The 16,809-nt window shown below is 41.8% G+C and overlaps 1 protein-coding gene across 8 annotated transcripts in view; it reads right to left on the bottom strand.

Annotated features, from left to right (window-relative positions):
• The window catches only part of SLC37A1 (solute carrier family 37 member 1), a 40,396-nt gene extending 23,969 nt beyond the window's left edge, over window positions 1-16,427 (bottom strand). For 3 of the 8 annotated variants that reach the window (XM_074904135.1, XM_074904191.1, XM_074904198.1), the window contains exons 1-10: window positions 16,315-16,427; window positions 15,098-15,160; window positions 11,827-11,989; window positions 10,050-10,131; window positions 9,080-9,206; window positions 7,151-7,229; window positions 6,166-6,301; window positions 4,550-4,626; window positions 2,576-2,742; window positions 1,781-1,818 (exon numbers count right to left, since the gene is read on the bottom strand). In XM_074904135.1, the coding sequence (XP_074760236.1) occupies window positions 1,781-1,818; window positions 2,576-2,742; window positions 4,550-4,626; window positions 6,166-6,301; window positions 7,151-7,229; window positions 9,080-9,206; window positions 10,050-10,131; window positions 11,827-11,882 (762 nt within the window). In that variant the 5' untranslated portion in view covers window positions 11,883-11,989; window positions 15,098-15,160; window positions 16,315-16,427. Of the gene's footprint in view, window positions 1-1,780; window positions 1,819-2,575; window positions 2,743-4,549; window positions 4,627-6,165; window positions 6,302-7,150; window positions 7,230-9,079; window positions 9,207-10,049; window positions 10,132-11,826; window positions 12,104-15,080; window positions 15,161-16,314 lie in introns of all 8 variants that reach the window. The other 5 variants (XM_074904143.1, XM_074904181.1, XM_074904153.1 and 2 more) reach the window with 5 other exon arrangements.
• Window positions 16,428-16,809: the final 382 nt, after the last annotated feature.

The raw sequence follows: 16,809 nt of genomic DNA, 5'->3' as shown, positions 1-16,809 counted from the left end.
ACACTCTGCTCTAGGTTTTGGTTACAGTAGAGACACTTACCAGAGTCTTATGGAACATGAAACAGAGATGAACCTGCAAACACACTACAGATGACATTCTGTAGGAGAAGTTACACACAGCTGGTCTTCCTAATGCTCTTTTTTTGTTTCCTTTTCTTGCTTTTTATTTTTCTCTTGTTCTATTTGGATTGCCCCCCTTCTCTTGGGTCACAACCACATGAGGCAAGAAAGGAATCATCTTCTCATGTACCTTTTTAAGGCACATCTTTTCACCACTGACATGGCTTTCTACATTACTTAATTTTGAGTACATAAAATGTCTTACAAACATTTGTTTCAAAAGCACTGGGGAAACATCTCAGTACCAGAGCTTAATCACTTCCAACCTACTTTTAAAATAATGTTTGAACAACCTTACACTAATACTTAAAGAGAAAGCTTTCCTTTTAGAAAATTTTTTTTTAAAGTTATGAGTTTTGTGGCTACAATGACAGAAGGAAGTATACATGCAATGTTCAGCAACCCAAAGAAAGCTTAGACATTTGCACACACACATACTTCAATCCTGGTTCAACAATGCCCTAAGTGGTCAATCTCTGATGCTGGATTTTCAAACTCTTGTGTCAAGAGAGTCACATCTTTGCTTGTGATCCAGGCAGTATGTGTTCCACAGTTTGTGTGTGTGATAGTATATTTACAGCTTAGTGAAGTTCATTACCTTGCCAAAATTTAAGCCCTTGAAGTATAAGCTGTCATACAATATCAAGAGCCAGTGCCTTGCTGCCAATAATACATGTGATCAATGCATTCTAAAAATTCCCTGTATATTTTAAAAAAATATAAATCACCTATGTATAAACAGCATCTCCATCCTTGAAGATTTCAAAATTTGACAGGCAAGCCCAAAGCAATTTGATCCTATGTCAAATTTAGATCTATTATGAGCAGAGGGTAGGACTACTCAATGTCCAGAGGTCCTGTCCCTTCCAACCTAAATTATTCTGTGATGCCACAAAAAATAACGCATTGATTTGTCACGTGACTGATGCCACGAAGCAGATTATTTCTCCTTTTCACAGCCCTTCATTAACATTAGTTTTGGTTAAATAAAGGCCATATTATATCATGACTAAAGTCACTGTCACAGACTGACTGTCTGCTCCAATCTCTTTATCTCAGCTTCATATCCATCCCTTGCTTTCTCTTTTCCTTGGCCATGTGCTCCTATGGCCCTTCCCTCTACCCAAAGGAACATCCTGCCTTCCATCTCCAAGCCCACAGATGGGTGGTTCACTGATGTTATGTCAGGAAAAGGGCTGTTTGCTCTTCCTGCAATGCCTAATACAGGGTTCTCAAACAGTGAGAGCCTTCACAGAATATGGTTGGCAGCTATCTCATTATGTCATACCTAAGCAAGGAAGGCAACAGGAGATAGCTCAAAATGCCCTGAAGATGTCCAGGAAGACTGGAAGAAAGTACAAAATCTCAAAAAAAACCCCAAACCCCAACACAGTTTTTACTTGGTTTACTGTAGTATGATCATCTATTCCAAAATTTCAGTTAAAACAATCTCATTCACCTCTTGATTCACATTGCTTTGACAGAAAGTAAGCTACTGGTTTATCAGTGAAGCACAGAAGACCAATAATTCCCTCAAGTACAGGGTCAGTTATAAGAGCCTCACACAAAAAGGCCACATAGGTTATCTGATTTCCAGAACTATCATAATAAACATGTGTATTAGGAAGCAAAAATCAAAATAGAAAAGGCATTCACTTACACTGGATGGTGTGCAGGAGCAACTAACATCTTTAGGATCTGAAATACAATACCACATAGTTAATAGTGAAAACAAGCATAATGAATATCTCTTCACACTTACCAGTAGTGTAATTTACTGACAATAAACCAACAACACAGATAACACAGAAGTAGTCCTGGTAAAAATGTGTAGCTGTAGCTTTAGAGAAAAATGAAAAGGGTATTCCATAGTATCCTTCCCATCCTACGACAACATTAAGTGCTATTTTGGCAGTCCAGCTCATTATAATGTTCTAGTTACACCTGCAGAACTTTTTACCTCCTGACACAGAACAGTTACAGCAAAATAAACATTCATATTACTACTAATATAGCTGAGTCTGTGTAGGGACAAAAGTGGTCGTGCCTTTTTAATTTTTAATTTAAAATGACAAAAACTTGCTTTATCATCTGATTTCTGTATTTCATAGCAAGAATATGGATAGCATGGGTTGAATGGTAGCATAGAATATACATGGCAGCCAGGCGGGACATTCTGCTAAGATAGACTTGAACAATTTATAAAGACAGGGAACTAACAACGGGGCAGTGGACTGAATTCTGAAGTGTTACTCTCTCAGGTATGCCAGAGTCTGAGTGTATAAACTCCTTAGGCATACACAGGGTCTTCTCCATCTACTGTTCTAGGAAGAAGTTCTTTAAGTATTGGCATAGCTTGAGGAATATACTTTGCACTGGGTCATTTAGCTTAAACAGCTGGTGTTCTTCACCCATAATGAGCCCCTCCATGGTTCAATCCCATTAAAGCACTTACGTTCAATAAGAAACAGGAAACAAACAATCCCCATCACAGCAATGATAACACCAGGCATCACGAAGGAGAGACCCCAGCACGTAGACACCCAGTAAGCAGCAATTAAGGATCCCAAGATATTTCCTACTGAAGTGTGTGAATTCCAGATTCCCATGATCAAACCTCTCCTGCATTTAAAAAAAAAAAACCACAAACCACAAATATTTCTTATTATTCACACAATAAGCTTTACTATCTTGAGAAAAGTGTATCAAAAGTGACCATTTTTCTGTGGTGTTAGTGAAATATTTGCTATCTTACTGTTCTTTAACTGATCGCTTCTTTATGCTACAGTCTTTCATCTGGCAATTTCAAGACACCTGAATATTAATAGAAGTGTTCTAAATACTTCTCTGTGCATGACAGAACTCATTCTGGTTTTAATGGCATTTAAAGGCACCACTAGGGCTTTCATATTCCTGAATAGAGTTTTTTGGATAAAAACAATTGTGCAGATGTTACATAGAGTGTACACTAAGTCCGATGCTTCTGGGAATGAAAGTCCTCCTGCAAACACCTTGCACCAGTGATCTGATGCTTTCAGGATACGTTAGACTTATCATGCAGAAGAAAACAATCTGTGCAGGATACATAGAGCAAATTTGGTATTTTCTGATCACATTCTGGACTTGCTAGGCACTAGTAGAAGGTAACACCTGCGCAAGCTTGGCTAACAGACACAAACTGCTGTCTGCCTGGAACTCACAGATTAAAACTGCTGTAGAATAGCTCCAGATGAGCTAATGTAAACCACAAAAATCTTACCGAAGTCATGAGAGGTAGTTAATTTTTCTTCCTTGTAAGTCATGAGAAAACTGCCTTGCCCTCAGCAGGAGTTTACCTGGAGCAACCTAATTTGAAGTAAACCAAATCTTTTCCTTTGGCTGATGACAAGATTAAAAAGGTCTGCTCATGTTTCACAGAATTTGTAGCAAAATGAAAACAAGAACCAGATCACTGACAAACAAACCAGAGCCCTATCCACCAGTCCACTATGTGACCTCCCTAAAAGTAAAGGCTGTTGCTTTTGCAGAAAGCAAAATCTGAATAAACGTATTTGTTTTGCACAAACTCACCAACTTTGTTCAGTTTTGTATGGTAGTTATCATTCTCTGCATTTTGTAATTCACCAAGAAGGCTGAAGGGACTATGGAAAACTAGTTTGGGCCTACATCTTCTCAACTATCCTGTGATTTTTATATAGAAAGAATTTTCATATGTCCTTCTCTTGAACCGATGGACAATAGTGTTCATTCAACGGTATGTATCTACAATGGAAGGCACTACAGTAGTATTACCATATGCTACATGCATCAACCGTTATCAGAGGCAATGTATTTAGCATGCAGCTCTTGCAAAATTTATGGTAAAGTCCTGTATGGAGTGATGAAAATCAACATTATGAGTGATCTCTACGCAGGATAAAAAAAAAAAAAAAACAACAAAGATGATTTAAAGTGACAAAAAGAAAGGTTAAATCAGTTGTCATATGTTGTTTTTTAATTAAATTTTCAAGTTTCTGTAAGTGTGTTAGAAAAAAAGACATTAGACAAAAAGATACTTTTAGAGTTACACCCTGACAACTGCTTTGAAATGCAAATGAAAACATGGGATAATAAATGGCATAACAATTTTTATTGAAAGTGGGTTTAAACTGTTAATACTTGCAAGAACTACTCTTAATTCTGAAATATTTCATTTGAAAAATTAAATGTCGAACTAAAGAGCTACCACAGAACACTGTCTTGACATGAGAGAGGATATATAAACTAATCAGCGTAACAAAGGAAACTCCTCTCAAGTTCTACCTAACTGCTTGTTTCATCCCCAAAAAACCCCACTGAAGGAAAAGAAAGATATTTGAATTGACTACAACATTACAGGTCAGAATGCATTGATTTGTACTTCCAAAACTGTGGATTACATATTATTTACCTTCCTTTTCCAAACCAGTTGCCAATACATGTAACGACACTTGGCCAGCCAGTAGTTTGCACCAACCCATTAGCTATCTGAAAGTATATAAAAATAATAATAAACAAACATACCCTATAATAATTCAGGTTTCTACATAATTCCTGCCGAATGCTGCATTAGGAAAAGGAAGGCTACACAAATGCTTTTAATTTAGAAAGTTAGTGGGGGGTTTTGAAAGCATTCTTTTCCAAGAATAAACAAGTTACAATGTTTTGCAGAGATTCTTCCCTCTACCTACATCTCTGCAATTATTTTATGATTTAAAACACAGAAGACTGTAATCCAATCACATGCTTACCAAAAATCACATTGCACTGAACTGAACAGAGAAATCAATTCTCCACACTGAAACAGCAACGTAATACTTATTTCAATTTGAACATATGACAAAACATGTTTGCAAAGTGGGAAAAAAAAACAAAAAAAAACAACTTTAGGAGAGACTGGGTAACTGAACATTAACTTTAAAATGCTTAAGAAACACCTGTAAATAAATTTAGGGGAAAAACTTACTGTATTCAGGCTGAAGTAAGAACTAGTTCAGCCTCCATGTTGCACAGATCATAACCCTAACTCATCTCAACTCCTGAAAAGCTCCCTATCTCGTATTACACATTAACACAAAGATCACAGTACAATAATTCACACGTACAATGTGCATTTGGACAGGCAACCAAATAACCTCATTCTACCTAACAAAAAACAATTAGGCTGGTTGTGCAAGACCACCCTTGCTATTATAGGATTCACTACCACATCACACAGCGCTGCACTGGTAGAGAGAGTTAGCTTAACCCTAAAGGAGCCGGCTCCTGTCTTGGAAGCCACATAAGTCAAGATCACTGAGGCAGTAACATGGTTAAATGGATGGTTTGGTGAAAGGGTTATAAAAGCTTGCAGTACCCAAGTTAGTATCGCTGCATGCCATGTTGCACAATGCCATGCAAACGTGCCAGCGGTGAAAGTGCTGCTGCAGTAACACAAAGAAAACAGCAGTGCAAGCTGCAGACGTGTCCAAAATGACTCAGAAATGCTAACCATATCCTGGTCCTGACCTAAATGCCATTTTAGGTCAACGGTAAATATTCTTATTACACCTGATTGGATCTACAAGTGCTCCAAAAAATCCCACACAATGAATCTCGTTACACAAGCTGCCTGTTCTCAGCCACACCAGTGTGGGAGACTGTTCATCATTAGCAGTATAAATGTAATTTTCCTGCAGAGAAAGCCAGGATGTGTCACTCAGGTCTTCGCAAACTGACAAAAGTAAATACCTTTGTTTTAAAACTCTCCCACATTTAAGCTTGCAAAGATTTGATCACTGATTTGACACAGACTGAAACACTTCAATTTGTTTTCAAAGATTCTTTCCACTAAAAAAACCCTCCATTTTTCAAAAATAAAACCTGGGGCTATCCACTCCATCATTTCTGCCTGACATCAACAACAGTGTATGCCAGAATTTACATTCCCATCCAACCACTTATCACGGTTTGCAACTGAAAAAAACCCCAATACAACACTTAACAGCACCATGGAAACTCAAGATTATCTTAATACATCATGCCTACCTGAGCCATTATGTAAAACCACAGATTATGTATATTATAGAAATAACCCAATCCAAACATTGCAGTGAAGAGTCCACTAGCAAGCATCCCAACTGCCAGATAGTACCGGATAGGTAGCCGTTCTCCTATTATTCCACTTCGAATGTGTAAAGAAAGAAAAAGAAAGGCAATAATTAAAAATGAGATCATACCCCAGACCTTCACAAATAATGAATATTTTGCCTTGTTTAATTCTGTTTGAGGAGAAACTTTATTTGTAACAGCTCTTTTCCTTCACAGCAGCAACTGAGCAATTCTTAGCACTTGACAGAAAGAAACCAACAAACAGTTCAGGTTCACTAATTGCCAAGTGCTGACATCTGCACAACCATCTTTCAGGGAGATACTCACCTGGAGCGCATCAGAAGTCATTTACTGACAGAGTCATTTTCCAAATGACACCTGTAAGGTGGGACATGTCTCCAGCCATTTAAAGTGAGACTTGTTTCCCTTGCCAATAATTCTAGTTATGAAGGTTCTGGTTTTAGCCAACAAAGAGAAGCACCTCCAAACAGCAGCTAATATTGCACATTTTAAGATGGGTTCCGTATCATTTTCTTGGAGGTGTCTGCTTCTGTCCTTCGACTACAGAGAAAGCCAGGACAATCAGTTTAGTCTCTCTACATGTGCAAGTTGGAGACAGCTAAAATTTGAGGACATATATTCCTTCACATTCTGTATGAAAGTAAGTCAGGCTAGATTGCAAGTTGGAAAGCATTCCTGCACAAGGCAGCCAGGCTGGGTGCAGGTAAGAAATTTTATATATACCAACAAGTATGATACCACTTGGGGACTCAGGATGATGTGGTTTTTTTCCTCTGCAACGGAAGTTCTCACTCTCTTCAACAGAAACTTTACAGTAGGAAAGGACAACATCTCAGAAGTAGTACAGCCTCATAAGTTAACAGTAAGAGACAAAGCAGGTTTCCAAGAGAGTGAGGTTTACCTTAAATACATTCCAACTGCATATGCACACAGAAAGGAGTAATCCAATGCTCCCAGTAACTGTTTGTAGTTGTTCTTATCTAAGAACAATTTGCAAAACAAATTATCAGTTTAAGTGCACCAATAACTTCCTATCCATTTTTATGTATTTCTAGGAAAATGTCAGGGAACTTACACTGACATTTAAATTTTCAATAGGCACTTTTAGACATAAGCATGCATTTTGCAAAACATTTTGACCAAAAAACCCTCTACAACTGGCCCTTTTGCCTGTAATGTATGAGGAAAATATTGGTAGGTCCATTTTTAATTCATTCCTCCTTATTCAAAATAGCATTTTGGAAGAAAAAACCCCATCAGTTATTAACAAGGCATTCTTTTCTTATAGGTTCTTAGACAAAAGAAAACCCAAACTTTAACGGGCTACTAAAAGTAGAAAGATGGGTTGCAAATGTGTGAGGTCCCAACAGTCAAAATGGCTACAAAGATCCAACATCAGATAGGCTTTTAAGGAATCAGCTTAATATGTATATATTTTAAACTCTTAAAGCCTTTTGCATTTCCTTTTCCAACTACTCATAAGACACAGAGATAGAAGTCTTGTTTAAAAAAACCCCAGGGTTCTGCTCTGTACAGCATATGACCATAATCACAACTAAATGGGACTTGCAGGCAGGATGGAGGGAGCACGAGGGACTCCACCCAAATAGAAACATTAAGTCTAGTCTCAAGAGACCTGAACTCATACCAAGACAGACAGTTTGTGCATTTGCAAGGAGACACAATTTCCACTGACTTCGAGACTGAAGTCACAGTTACTAAAGCATTTCCCAGATTGGCAGCTATGTTGCCTGAAAAAAAACAGCTGAAAGAATAAATCTAGAGTGCCATCCCAAAGCAGCAGCTTTGCAATAACCTGTGTGTTCAAGGAAAAAGGAGGACACTGGAACTCAGAAGTCTTCATTAAGAAAGCTAACTAGTGTTTCAGACACGCAAACTCAGTCTCTCCTTTGTCCAAGGACAAGAAACAGCAACCAAGTTCAATTGCATCCACATACATTTCAAAACCTGTGGGACTAAATAACTTCAGTAAACTGATTACCTTGCAACAGGCAGTTAATACACAGAATTTTGTGCAGAGAAAACCCAGAACTCAGATCTGTAATTATTTTTAAACAGAGTAGGACTTTTTTTAAATTGCTAATTAAAGAATAATTAGAACGGATGGCTAGGCTGGAGTAGACTGGCACACTGACAGAATGGACTATTCTACTTCACTGATGTTGTTGGTAGTGATAAAAGTGTCAAGGAATGATTCAAAATCTCTATTAAATTCAAATCAATTAAATTCTATTTTAATTGTAAGGAGGCAAATATTTTTTCTATTTAAGTGAAAGGCCAGGTTCATAAGCTACTCAGTAAGTTGTCAGCTCTATTCTGCAATAAAGTCTCCCGTTTTTCTCCATTAAAATGTGGAAAAAAATATTCTTTCTGGCAGATAAGGACTCTGAAAAGTTCCAATTTAGATAAACACCAAGTAATTTCATTAAAATGATTGCTGGACCTTGAATCAAAACAGCAGAAAAATTATTTATTTTATTCTTCACCTTTTTTTTCTTTAATAGGCATTCTAAAGACAATTCCTTTTTTCTGACTGAAAACTGATCTACTGAAAGCATCTCATAGCTGTAACAGTTAAAATAACGTCAGTTGTTTAAATGACCTTATATCTTTCCTACTTAAAGTAAGTCACAACTTAATTTTCTTTGGAAAAATCAATGAGAACATGGAAAACAAAGCACCTCTCTCCCGTACACGTCCTGACTCCCTCCACACATGAAGAAGTAATATCAAGGGGCAAATAATCTAATTATGACTATCGGCCCATTATTAAGAAAGAAAAAAACAAAACCAAAAAACCGGCCCTTACCAAATGGCTCCCAACCGCACCGAGATACATTAGATAACTTTCTGACAGGCTGAATCTGGACAGCATATTCTTTGTAGGAGGTGAATTCAACTTCATGTGAAGCAGCACAATGCTTATGCAGCTCTCCCTGATACAGAGAGGAAATTTGAAAATGGAAAATTCACTTGACTGTTAATTCCCATACAGCAACAAATTTAACAATTCTAGCTCTGTATGAACCTGTGTCAAACCCACTGAAATCGGTAAAATTGTTATCCATTATTAATTGCTGGGTATTTTGTTGGGTGAAGCCACCATTACATGAAAGAGTAATTACGCAGTTAGAAACAACATGCTATAGTGAACTTGTGTTTCTAATACCGCAGAATTTCAAAATTCTTCACTAACATCAAGCTACTTTGTCCATTGTTACTCATCACATTGTTATATACAATACAGCTCTGGGGGTTTTGATTTGTGTTTGGTGAGTTATACAGGCCAAAGATTAAACTAACAAACCTAGAATTAGATAATAGTTTGACACCAGCTTCACTGGGAACAGACTCCCAACTGTACAGACAGCTATGACTGTGATACTCAACAGTACTTGGAACAGTCTTGTAAGTGTCAGTAGAATTTTATCACCTATCAGTTATGAGCAACTTCTCTCAAACACATGAATGTGAACCTGTAAACTCTTAAGAATCTCTAATTAAATTAATTCATATGAATTGTGAATTAAGCATAGGCATAGCTGTTTCAAGTCTTAAATGCAAAGATTAGAGATATACGCAATATTCAAGGTGTGGTCTCACTAAAGTTTATCAACTAAATGTTACTGTGTACTAGCTTTATCAGTTTTCCATCTTCTAAACCATTCCAAGTTAAACTTTAACATCACCTTTCACAAAAGGAGATACTGAAAAAGACGACTACTTCCGTGTTTGACAAGAGTAGAAGGATGTTTAAACAGGGACATGGTCCTGCTTACCTTAACTATACTAATAGGTTTCCTTGATAAATGGAAGCTGGCATACAACAAGAAAGTGAGAGAGAAAATGAAGGCTCTATACCTACAATAGAGAAAAAAAAAAAGGAGTATTTGAAAATTATTTTCTTCAGATTTAGCACTAAGTTACATAAAAACAAATGAATCATTGGTAACCTTGGAATACTGGAAGACAACTTTTTTCACATTCTCTAACAGTCTGAAGAACCACCCTAGCAGTTATGCTGCTTTACAACATCTGCTCTGATCTGGCTTTGGAAGGGAGCTTGGCAGTACACAGGTACAGGCAGGACAACAAGGCAGTGCTCTCAAGTCCACAGAGCTGATCTGCCTTGTTTACAGGCTTCCTTTGGGGATAACAAAAGGCAGTTCAACATTAAACATACTGATAATCAGATTTTGCATTTCACTGTCTCATCCCGTTTTCTGGTATGATTAGGACATAAATGATGGCTCTGTGGATGTCAGTTTGGGTACTGCAGGTTATTACTTCTTTCTTTCCTTACTGCGTTTTGCTTTGTCTTCCTCTGTAACAAGAGAAATCAGCCATTTCTAGAGATGGATGGGGAACTGACACTGACTGTGTGCACTGCCAGCTGAAGCACATGAACCTAATTAACCAGCTCTGGGATTGGGAAGAAATTTTCCTTGTACCTCACTGGCAACCTTGGGTCTTTTTCTGCAGCTCATCTGAATGAAAAGGGCTCCTCAAACTCCCTGTCACTGCAAGTGTTAAACAAAGGTAACAATCTGATCTATTCTCTACCTGCAGCACATTCCAGCTGTTTAAGAGGGAGAGCATTTTGTGGATTTGTGCTTTTAAGAATACAGAGATCAAAGTGTATCTACTGGCTCCTTCTAGCCTTGATCTTAAAATTAACATCTGTAAATAAAAGTACATCTATCCGTACAAAGACCTGATATCACACAGCCTACTATGGTCCCTGATTTTTAATTAACCTTTTTCAATCATTGTGTGGCTTATAAACTTTTAGATAACAAGGGTCTTGTTTTATAGTTCTAGCATATTCACAGAGACATTAAAAAAAAAAAAAGTTATCCTGGAGTTATTCACCCCTGTAACTGAAAACATCTTCACAAGTGATAAAACTGAAATGACTTTGTCCTTGCCCCTCTACTAGAGAAAGCATGTGATAAAATTGCTCAGATGGGAAGTGCTCTTTCCTTTGTTATCTTTTTGTTATTCACACACAATTGACTCAGTATTCTATCTCAGAAAGCATAAGAACTGATGCCATCCAACTTCCAGGATATTTTCCTAAAGCAAAGAGGTTTTGGTTCAGTTTTTTTTGTCCATTTTGGTTTGTTTGGGATTTTTTAATATTACAGTAGCAGGAACTAAAACTATAATTCTACAAGTCTGTATTGCACATCAAACTATGGGGGAGAAAACACATTTCTGGTTAAGAAAAGAAAGCTAACCTTGAGCACCCCTCCCACCCAAGAGTTTGAAAATAAATTCTAAAGTTTATCCCTTCAAACACATACCTTGCAAAGCAAAGGACAAAAGGCTTTATTCTCTAGCACACTTAACTAGTAAGGATCTGTCTGGGTTCCTCCAACAAAGTATCTCGCTTTTTAAGTATCAGTAATATTTGTTATACAACTGACTATATTTCCTTGCTGTATATATTAAGCAATGAAAAAGCAAAAATAGAGCGAGGCAACAGTATCATCTTCCCCAGATACAAATTCACATTGTCCAAAACAAAGATCTTCACCATACTTTAAGACTTACCACTGATCTCGTGAAAATGAAGTGATGAAGTGAATCCCAGGAGGAAGGCGAGCCATCTACTCTACAGCTGGTATCAAATTTTAGGCAACACAATTATGTACTTGTGACGTTATCTGTTCCTCAGAATGTAACAAAGATCCTCCCAAAGCTGTGCGATAGCGGGCTGTTAACAAATGTGGAAGATACACTGCTGAGTTGATCTCTCTGTAGGTTTCCTTTCTTATACCTTCAGTCATGACGTGGCAAATTCTTCACTTTGCCTTTGTTAATTGCTGATCTTAAAAGAGAAGCTGCTAAGTAAATGTTCTTATCAAGTTATTGTAATATTTTCCAATCATAACACTTGAATCAGCAGTTACCTATTTCAGAGACAAGTAAATACTGTAATGAACCTTCTAGACATCAAAAATGTAATGGAGAATTTTAAGCCAATAAAAATTGCAGCCTTTTCTGAATTTTATCAGGTACAATCTATTTTGAGAAGTCAGCATAATATAAAGCAGTGGGGACACGAGGGAAAGATGCAGTTAAAACATGATCCAAAGCCATCTGACATCAAAACACTCTCTCTTGTCCCATAAAGACTGCAAATAGGCAATTCCCCACCTTTAACACATCAGAAACATTCATGAGCTTGAAACTTGTTCAAAACTGACTGTAGTGTTTTCAGCCCAGAACAGAGACTCCTCCAGTTTGAAAGTGATGCTGCTGAACAATGCTGCTAGCAAGACTTGACCAGCACTCCCTCTTCCAGCCCAATTTCCCTGCCCCAGTAACAGTGCTGCACAGAGCACCACATCATCAGAAAACTTGGAAAAGAAAAAAAAAAAAAAAAAGTTTTTTTCACCACTTGAGCTCCCTACTTTGGTTCATTCAGCACAAGGGAGAAGACAGGCTCACATGCACACGTGACACGCTGGGAAGAGTGAGACTGCCGCAGCATTAATTCAGTTTGGTTTAAAATCTTGTAGAGTTCCTTCTGTTCAAATTTGGACTGAAGACCCTCAACAGAAAAAGACACACAATACTCTTTAGTAGAGGTACTGCAACAGGAATTAGCTGCACTGTTACTTCACAGCAAGTCAGAGCCAACTGTTGAGAAACGTGACAAAAGGCACTGTAGGCAAAAGGTGTGACTGCAACTCATGCACGAAAGCCAAGCCTCCCTGTGAGCTAACAGCAGAGACACCCCAGCAGGATGCCAAATAACACACCAGGGTCTGCAACATAACCCCTACCCTCACAGTAGCCCAGCCAGGGGCTTAACATCAGCACCAGTCACTGCCATGCTCCTGCTGGGAAGCTGGTAGGATGCAAGACTAGCTCTCCTGGTATACCACTGGAGGTGAGCTAAAGCAAAATCTCCTTTGGAGAAAACACACCTGCCTGGTTTTCTCTTAACCTGCGAATTTTAGAGGCTGCCACAGGGCAGGCAAAGGTGTGAGCCTCTCTCCTCTCCTCACTGCATCATCTTACTATAGAAATTAAAACTACTCCTCCTCAGCCAGCTGAATGACAACAGCAAACACTATCTACCGTGTCAAAGCTGGCAACCCGAAAGCTATGCTATTGACACAGGCTTTTTCCCCAGGAATGGTGGAAAATTACTACCTCTTCACATAACAGAGTATCCCACCAAAAGATCAAGGGTCTGCTCCTTTATGTTAACACATTTTTGTCATACCTTTATTTTTTCCACAGTGTCCTGGTTCAGCTTGACACCTCCCGCCCCTAAAAGTGAATTGACTTGCTAATCTCGTTTGGCATGTTCCACCTCCCCTTCCTCCTCCTCCTCCTCCCCCCCCCCCCCCCCCCCCCCCCCGAATCAAATAACTGGTTGTGCAATTCATCAGCAAAACCCATAATCATTCCCACCCAGCATGAATTTCCTACCTCCTCTCTGAGGTTACAGAGGTTTGGGAAAGTGCAACCCTAGTCCTCCTGCCTTCTCCCCACCCCTCAGCTGCAGGTCCCTGCCTCCCTCTTCCTCAGACCTTGCAGTGGTACAGTGATGGTTCAGGTGACTGATCCATCAGAAAACCTGCCCTAAAAGTGTGCCAATCCAGTAGAGAGTATTAACTCACTCTGTGGCTACAAAACTGCTACATAGGATGAATCCGAACCAGCAGAAGCATAAAGGCAGGGTCTAAAGCTGGGACTGCCCCTTACAGCCAGTTAGCTAGTTAGGTCAGCTGAACTCTAATTTCAAACCAACAACTGCTTGTCAGTAATTTTGTGTTTGGTTGAAATGAGCTGTGGATAGCTTCAGTGTAAGAAGAAAAATAAGAAGAAAGAGGTAGGCACAAGCAGCCCATAGTACAAGTCAATTTTTTCTTCCAGCAGTAACAGATTTATTTCAGGGTGATCCCAAACCCCATTTCCCCTCTCTCACAGTTATCCCAAACAATATTTAACTGACCACACTAAGTGAGGTGACAGAAGTATCTACTGGGAAAATACTGATAGACCAGCAAAGAACAAAAATCTGAGGTCATAAAGCTCTTGAGGAAACAGTTCCCTTAAAACATAATGGGACAAGGCAACTGTCATCATAGAAAAGTAATTGTTTAAAAGGTTACTATTTAACAGCTTTAGCGTAAGCAGAGAAAGACTTTGCGCACCTTACAAAAGGTTTCATAGTTAAGTAGTCACACAAGGTTGCACATCTGTGCACCTGCTGCACAGATCATACTCACACCATCTCCTAACAGTGTATCTTTGCCATAAATCCGGAGTCACAAGATCCTAGCAAAGATGACTGGACTATCAGCAGTGTTTACAGAACTGCATCCTAACTCTATTTCACAGAGACTGATTTCATTTTATTTACTGCAGGCAGAGAGACCCAAGTTCTCATTTACTCATCAACAACTTACCTCTGTCCCCATATATCCATAAGCTCCTCTGACGTTCATGTGCTTTTAATAAACAAATAAAACTTCCTCCACAAAAGCAATGAAACTTGTGGCAATAAAACTTCTGGTAACAGCTTATAAAGATCACGTCCTGCTGTAGATTAAACTAAATTTTAAAACCAAGCTATTCTTCGGAAATGACATTAACAGGCTACAACACATAATTAGTAGTTTACCAATATATCCTTTATATTTCTGTTTTACTAATGAAGCCCAAGGACAAACTCGAAACCGGTTTTATGTTCTTCAATTTCAGCAGCCATTTTACCTGATGGTGAATTGAAACACTTTCGCTTTCTCCTTGTACTGCAACATATAAAGCAGTATTCTGGTACTTACTTGGAATCCATATTTACCTTCCAAACCTTGTATTGCTTCTTTAGGCTCCCCGCTGCACTGGCTCAAACATAGCTCCCTCCCTGTTTCAGGAAAATACAGCCATTCATGACTGGCCTCTACCACCGCAAATACCGCAGACCTTGGCTCAGCTGTGCTGCGCTCTGGGGAGACAGAGCGAAGCTCCTGCCCAGTTCCCCTGGAGGGCAGGCATTAATTCTGTGTACGCAGAGACCGCGGGCGATGCAAGTCCTCATCAGGGTGTCCTTAAGGACTCAAAAAGCCTTTAGACACATGCGGATCAAATTCATGCTGTGCTTAATACCCAGCAGCTCTGCACCTGAGACATAAACTGGCAAATCTATCAGCTTGGGACCCTAAACGACCATATTCCTTCCATTTAGTACAGAAAGCAGAAAATAGTTAATCCTGGCTCAACAACAGGGGACCAGAGTCCTTGTGAATCCACGCCTGGCTCTCGGGACCCTCGCGGCACCGGGGGCTACCGCAAGACGAGGGGACCCAAGGGAAGCCCGGGCAGCCACCCCGCCCGCCCCGGTGTCGGGCCCAGGCCCAGGCCAGCACACGCGCACCCTGCGGGGCCGGGCCAGCAGTGGGCGAGGGGAAGGTGCCGAGCACACGCCTCTCCCCGGGCGGGCCTTCCCCAGCGGTGCGAGGTGCCGTGGCCCTGGAGGAGCCCCCGCTCCCCCGCCACGGGCAAGTTTGCTGCCCGCCGCGGGCAGGTCTCCGCCTCTGGGTTGCAACCCCTCAGCCGGCCCCCGCCCGCAGCCCCGCACCCTCCGGGGCACAAGCCTACGGCTACTCCCGCCGCTACCAACGAAACCCAGGGGCGCCCCCAAAACAACCCTCCCCGGGCCGGGGGCCCGACCCCGCCGGCTGGGCGGGGGATGGGGCCTGAGAGCAACCCGAGGCCGTGAAGAAACAAGGGGCAAAGCGAGACAAAAGGTGAAGGAAACCCAGAGCCGGAGGCGGCGATGGCCGAGAAGGGGAGCGCCTGAGCCCCGGCAGCGCCGCAGCCGCCTTCCCAACGCCCGCCGGCAGAGAACCGGAGCCACCGCACCCGCGGCACCCCCGGCCCGGCTCGGAGCGGCCCCGCGGGGGAAGGGGCCGCCGCACAGGCGGGAAGCGACGGCGACGCCCCCGCTCCGCCCCCGCCGCCGGCACAGCAGGTGCACGGCCGCCCCCCGCCCGCCGCCGCCGCCGCCGCCGCGCCTACCCGCCGCCGGTAGCTTCCTTCTTCCTGCCTGGCCTGCGCCGAGCCGAGCGGCCGGGCGCGCCTGCGGATGGCCGCCCGGCCGCGGGAGCTGCGCGGCGGGACCGGTCTGCCTGGGCCCCTCCCCGCCGCGCCGTGGAGGAGGTGGAGGAGGGGGAGGGTGCTCCGCGGCGGCGGGGCGGGCCGTGCCGCGGCTGGGCTCGGCGGGCAGCCGGGCACCCCCGCCGGGGCGGGTCGGGGTGGCGCCGTGGGTTGGCGTGTGCCGGCTGCGCGCCCCGCGGAGGCTCCGGGCCGCCTCTGTAACGGTCGGTGAAGCCTGTGAGGGGAACCGCTGCCCCGGCCCGGCCCGGCCGCCCGCGGCTTCCCGGGCCTCGCCGCTGAGGGGGCGGCGGCTCCTCGGCGGGGCCTCACCTGACCCCCAGCCCGCCGGCGAGAGGAAAAGCCGCTCCTTGAGCCGGTGCTGCCCGCCGTCCCCGCCGACCCACCTGTCACCCCGGC

Source organism: Athene noctua, chromosome 1 (assembly GCF_965140245.1).
Source record: "Athene noctua chromosome 1, bAthNoc1.hap1.1, whole genome shotgun sequence".
Classification (NCBI taxonomy): Eukaryota; Metazoa; Chordata; class Aves; order Strigiformes; family Strigidae; genus Athene; species Athene noctua.
Note: the sequence above shows the minus strand (reverse complement) of the source record. Positions and strands in the feature narration are given on the sequence as shown.